At 47.5% G+C, this 6,000-nt stretch overlaps 1 protein-coding gene across 1 annotated transcript in view; it reads right to left on the reverse strand.

Moving 5' to 3' along the window:
• LOC114880680 (DE-cadherin) overlaps positions 1 to 5,766 on the reverse strand; it is a 34,959-nt gene extending 29,193 nt beyond the window's left edge. The window contains exon 1 of the mRNA XM_046286958.1: positions 4,980 to 5,766. Within this exon, the coding sequence (XP_046142914.1) occupies positions 4,980 to 5,073 (94 nt within the window). The 5' untranslated portion in view covers positions 5,074 to 5,766. The remainder of the gene's footprint in view (positions 1 to 4,979) is intronic.
• Positions 5,767 to 6,000: the final 234 nt, after the last annotated feature.

A 6,000-nucleotide genomic window follows, 5' to 3' on the forward strand; every position in this document is an offset into this window, starting at 1 on the left:
GCGAGCGATCCAGAGAATAATAGAAGCGGCCTTTCAACGATCCAACGAAACGAGAGATCTTTCTATGCTACGCGCGCAACTTCCTCCACCTTTTCCTCCGCTTTCGTTTAAAACTTCTTTTTCTCGTTGTAACTTTTTAATCCGTAATTACGAGTTACCGATTTCTCGACGAGGTCCTTCCTTTTCCCACTCGTTTCCGGCTTGAACTACCAAACGAACCAGCGATATAGGAAAGTCGTTACTCCGAATGTCTAAACGAAAGATTACCGTCGAACGAAGATTTCACGTTTCCGCACACGCGTTCTCGCGTAGCTTCCGAGTCTATTAATTGCAAGAAGAACCCCATGTGGCGTACCTAACAACGGGAAGCGCAAACGTGGAAATTGGCCAGAATTACGACGCTCGATGAACTCGAGCCAGGCACGTTCCATCCGTTTACGCGTGTTATAAGTTCTTCCATTCGAATCAATTCAATTCGATTCAATTCGATTCGATGGAATAAACATTGCAAACTCGTCCTCAGTCTCGAACAAGTTTGCCAAATATTCTCTGCGAACATTTTTCACTCGATCGGACGACGGTTCGGGGAACGTTTGACAACTTTCGCAGCGGGTTGGGCGGTCGGCAGCTTTTCCTACTCGTTTTCCGTTCGTAAACCATGGAAAACCGACGAAAACTGACGTAACTTCTTTTTCTTCTTTTACGAATACCAGGACGTAAAGTTTGAGCGAACCAACGTTGGAGGAGATTAACGATCATCGTTACTCGACGATACGGGCCAATTTTTCTGCGATGAATCGTTCTTCTTTTCAACGCAGGAAAAAAACCGAGTAGCTCTCATTGATAAGAACAGCTGATCGCGATTCGACGTTAAAACGTTCGTTAGACGACACGGGTAATTAGCGAGATGAAAGTTATCGTTCGTGAAACGAATCGAACGTTTTGGAGAAATTTTAGCTCGCACGGGGAATTAAGCGAGCCGTGAACGATTAATTCGAAAGCGAAGTAGCGAGAATCCGAGAAGGTAATTTTACTACTTCCTTCCCCCCTTGTTTCTCGTCGCCGGTGATACTCGCGGATAACAAGAGCTGCGAGCGCAACGAGACGTCTAACATTCGTCCCGGAATCGTTGACGCGAAACTTTGCGACTGTGGAAAATTCTAAACGCGATTGTGCACGGCTTTTCTGCTACCGCGACTCCTTCGAAGATCGATCGAGCACCGAAACGAACGGCAGCGTTACTTTTTGTTCGCCCAGAGGCGACGAAACGGAGAGAGAAATGGGGAAATTTCAACGAGCGATGATAATCGTGTTTCGAACTTTTCGTGACAAAGGTCTGCTGAAACGAAACGACTACTTACCTGACTTACCTGAATTACCTTGTAATTTTCTTCACTCGTTAATATTGGTTAAAACTCATTTATTATTAGTTATCAAAGATAAAACTAGACTCTATTTCTCGCTCAATGGGATATTCATGGAAAAATTGTACCGACAATGCTTTGTTTCGCGCTCCGAGAGATCGATCGCGGAGCGCGAAACAGAACGCGCCCTGAAAATCTACACGCGAATCACATCGGTTGCCTGCGCGTGTCACGAATCGCGCTCATCATAAACGGCTGTCAGTCGACGGCCGACGATTTTCAAATGCAAATGTATTTCGCTCGGCGAACGGACTCGTGTCAGCCTCGAACCGGTCCTTCCTGACGGACAGACGACACAGTTCTAAACTCGATAACCCCTGCCGCTAAATCCAACCAATTAGAATGGATTCGGTGGTAATAATACGGGTGACACGAACTGCCGTCGCCCTCCTCCCTCTACCTCCATCTTCTCTTCGCTTCTCTTCGCGTGCTCGCCACCCCTTTACGCGCGCCTCTTCCTTTCTCCTCCAATTAACCACCAATTAATCGATCGATCGCGATCGTGCTCCGGGAAGTACCGCATAGATACGAGAAAAGGAAAACGTGTTTCAACGAATGAGGTATGACATCCGGCAAGTCACAGCGCGTTCGGTATTACGCGGAACAACAGAAATACCGTATTACGCATCGCGGGAAATTAGTCATTCCCGATCGCGTAATTTCCTGGAGAGTTTGAAATCGTTGAAAGAAGTTCCAAGTACGAGCAGGCCCGAAACGAAGAGGCTGAACGAAAGTTTTACGAAACGGAACTGTTTGAAATTGGAATTACCGTGACGCGCGAAACTCCCGCTGCTGCTGCGTCGGTAGAACTCGACAAAAGTTTAATTTTAAAGTGGACGTCGGGGCGAAACGATATCGACGAGAGTAATACCGAAAAGCGTCCAGCACCGTTTCAACTTTATCGTATACGCGTTATCGTCGATATCGAGAGTAATCAATAATAGCGATTATTTAAGTGCTCTATCGCTCGAGATTACCGGGAAAAGCGAGGAAAGGTCGATTCTTATTGGCGAACAAGGACAAGTTGAACGTGCTCCAAGTGTTTTACGTTGGTTAGTTTGGTATATACGCAAACCGGGAATAAAGGCAAACGGTTGTCGGTCGAAGCCGTAAAACGAAAGACACCGTTCCTTACGCCTTACAGGCTGCATGCACACCTACGACCAACGGCCGGCGACCCCGCTCGCTCTTTGTCCTCGCGACTTCTCTTTGCCTGCTGCTCTCCTCTCTCTCTCCTTTTCGTTCCTTCCTTCTAACCATCCTCCCGCATCCTCCTCTCTCTCTACATCTTTATTGTTCACCATGCCACCAAGCTACCGCTCTTTTCTTCGCCGATCACGTTGCTCCTCCTAATTTATTTCCTTCCACCCACCCACCATCCCCCTTTCACCGCCGCCAACGAGATTCTCCTTCAAAAATCTATTCTCCGTAGGTAGAGGCGCGGTGTAATCACGGCACCAAGAATCAGATCGCTTTTCCGCGAACAAAGAAATCCACGGTAAGGTAATCCGGACTACCGGAAGTTAAAATCGGGTTACGCGCAAATTCCTTTCCTATTTACATTGCTAAATCATTCTCCCCCTTTCTCTCTGTATCTCTTTATCTCTCTTTTCCCTTTTCTCATTCAACGACTGGATTTCGCAACGAGAGCATCGACGCTCCAAAGCCAAAGTAAAAGCTTTTTTTTTCCTCCTATCGAATCTCGCGAACCTCCGATCTTCGTTTAACATTTCGAACATCGCGTTCATTTTCCTCGCGACCTCCCGCGAGCATCAGGCTAAATTACCTTTTCTCTCGGTAAATAAACAGCATGCATGTCGGGAAGTATAAGTCCGGTCACTATACCCTCATTCCGACGTTTTTCGTCTTTCATTTGAAGAAACGATTTCGTTCAATGCTTGGCAAAGATGAAGCGAGCTTGCGGAGAATCGACATCTAAAGACGACTTTTTCATTGTGTAATCTCGACCCGGTTAAACGAATCTGTACGGTGAGAACAAAAAAAGGAAGCTACGGTCTTGGAAAAGGCTCCCGTTTTATACAGATCCCGTCGGAAGAAACAAAACTCGCCAGGAACAATTATGCTCCGTAAATGGAAAAGTCTAACGATCGCGGTCGGTCGAATTTTCCAAATTGAAATCGAAGGGAAAGAATGAGGGGCAGGAAACGCTCGCTGCTAGTTTCTTTTCGATGGGTTTCGATTCTCCGGTCGGTCTTTGCCGCTCGACATTTTGCATAATCCAGATCGACTTGTTTACGTTCGTTCACCGACCAGCGTCTCCGAGAATCTCGAGCAGCGAGGATAAAACAACGGTAGAATGAAAAGAGAAGCCATAGAGTATGTACGTGGCGCGCGACGACGCTGCTGTTACTGCAGTTAAAGCTGCATTCTTTCGTGAGAAGGAAAAGAAGAGAAACGGTCGAGGGAGAAGGTGTGTAAAGGAGAAGGGAGCGGATAAACGTTAGGGAGAGGGGGTTGGGAAAAATCCGAGGAATGTACCAAGAGAGCACTTCGAAATCGGCTGGCAGTGGTTTAAGATTACGCCGAGTAAGGTTCCTCGAAGGCCTCTCGAATCTCCTCCACTCGAATCCTTGTGCAGTAGACTCGACAAAATGGAACGCGACCCTGATTGACTCGATGCAACCTACGTTCAAACGAATTAACGCTAATAAAAGAAAAAAAAAAGAAGAAAATAAGCCAACGTTCTCGTTACCGTCGACCCGACGAGACAGTTCAATCTGCCTTATACTTTTCACCTAGCTATACCTTCGACTCTTGGAGAGAAAACGTTATACTAGAGCGTAGACCGGCTGAGAAATTTCAGATAATAAGAAACGCCGGAAGTTACGAATACGCGAGGTAACCATGCGTTCGAAGATTCCCACGAGTAACAGCGCACCTTCCTAGAAAAATATCGTGCCCTGTAAATCTTCCTTTCGTTGCTTTTCTCAAGATATTTCGCATCACGATACCTCGTGCTATCCGATATCACCTAGCAAGAAAAACAGAACCAGGTTACTCCGGTTTTGTATCGAGAAAGTAGAAAGAGGACGGGCATAAACCGACGCCACTGTCCTCACCGCATACAAGGTATACGCCATAGGCTGTCGTATGCGTCGTATGTACGCATTATTTTTTTCCTATCCTAATAAACAAACGTCGGCATCGTTGTTGCTGCGTGTTTCAATAAACCATAAACATCTTATCCATCGCTTGCATCGAACGAACACGTTTCTTACGGAACGTAAAGCACAGCTCGAAAAACGATGGCGATCGACGAGACCTCTTACGAGCGTTTACGAATGCGGCCCTTAAGGCCCCACTTTTCCCCACCATTTCTGCGCAGCTGGTCGATGCGCATAAGGCGCATACCGACACTGCGCATGCGCATCACCACAAAACGTTATAAATACATGCAACGCTCTCCTCTTGCAAACGCTATACACACGCACGTGTGTGCATAATATCTATGATACTCAACAAGTACGTGCGCGCGGGTGCGCGTAGAAAAGGTATCGCGAGATAGTAACGAATAAAAGATTATGTTCCTCTCACCGAGAATTCCACACAGGAACAGAAACGACAATAAAAGACGTTGGGGCCTCGCCCAGGCCCGTACGATATGCCTATCGTTTAGCAGTCGCGACATCTTTCTCTTCGTTCGTTGCTCCTTTCCTTTGTTTTTCCGATCCGACGACGACGACGATTCGGTCGTGGAACAGACCACACCGTCCTTTGTTTTCTGCCCTTTCCCTCGATGTTTGCCGATGCAAATTCTTTTCCTTGTACTATTGCCGATCACCAAACAGTCAACGTTCACTAAAGTCCATCACCAGTGCACGCGGTTCTCATGGTTCCCCTATGCTCCTCGTTTTCCGAAGAAACAAAACACACGTTACACCAGTGCACTCGAAACAAGCCGGGTCGACGGCTAAACGTTAAACTGATCACGTCACGCGCGAATGCTACTCTAAAGCCGACGCCGTACAAACGCGCCTACCCGACTGAACGACGAGGACGCGTGATTCCCTCTCGGTACCTTGCTCGCTGGCTTACTCGATGCCTGCCTGCCTGCCTGCCAGCCTGCTGCTTTCCTGCCCGTTTGCTTGCCTGCCCGCCTGCCCCGAATACACTCGCCTTCCCTCGCTTCCTCTCTTGCCCAAGCTAAACCCCCCCCCTCTGCCTCCTAACTCCCTTCCCGCCGCGCAAACTTCAACCCCCTCAGCACCGCGCCACCACCCAACCTCGATCCTCTTCGCTTCCCAAGCCCCGCGCTGCCAATCCCGTCGCCGGCATACAAACAGAGACCTATCCCCACCGTTTGCTAACTACTTGTTGATCTTCTCGCAGGGCCGAATCGTCTATTCGTAGAACCTCGCACTTATTCATCTATTTCCAATTTTTTTTTATATCTTGTTGTCTTTGCGAGCAATTCTACTCGAACTTACTAATATCGCGTTAATAACGATAGAGAAACGATCGACTCGATGAAATCGAAGCTTACTCGAAAACGATTCCTCTTCATTGATTTCCACAAATACGAATCGATCCGACATTGTAACAGAGAATATTTTTC

Source organism: Osmia bicornis, chromosome 9 (genome assembly GCF_907164935.1).
Source record: "Osmia bicornis bicornis chromosome 9, iOsmBic2.1, whole genome shotgun sequence".
Lineage (NCBI taxonomy): Eukaryota > Metazoa > Arthropoda > Insecta > Hymenoptera > Megachilidae > Osmia > Osmia bicornis.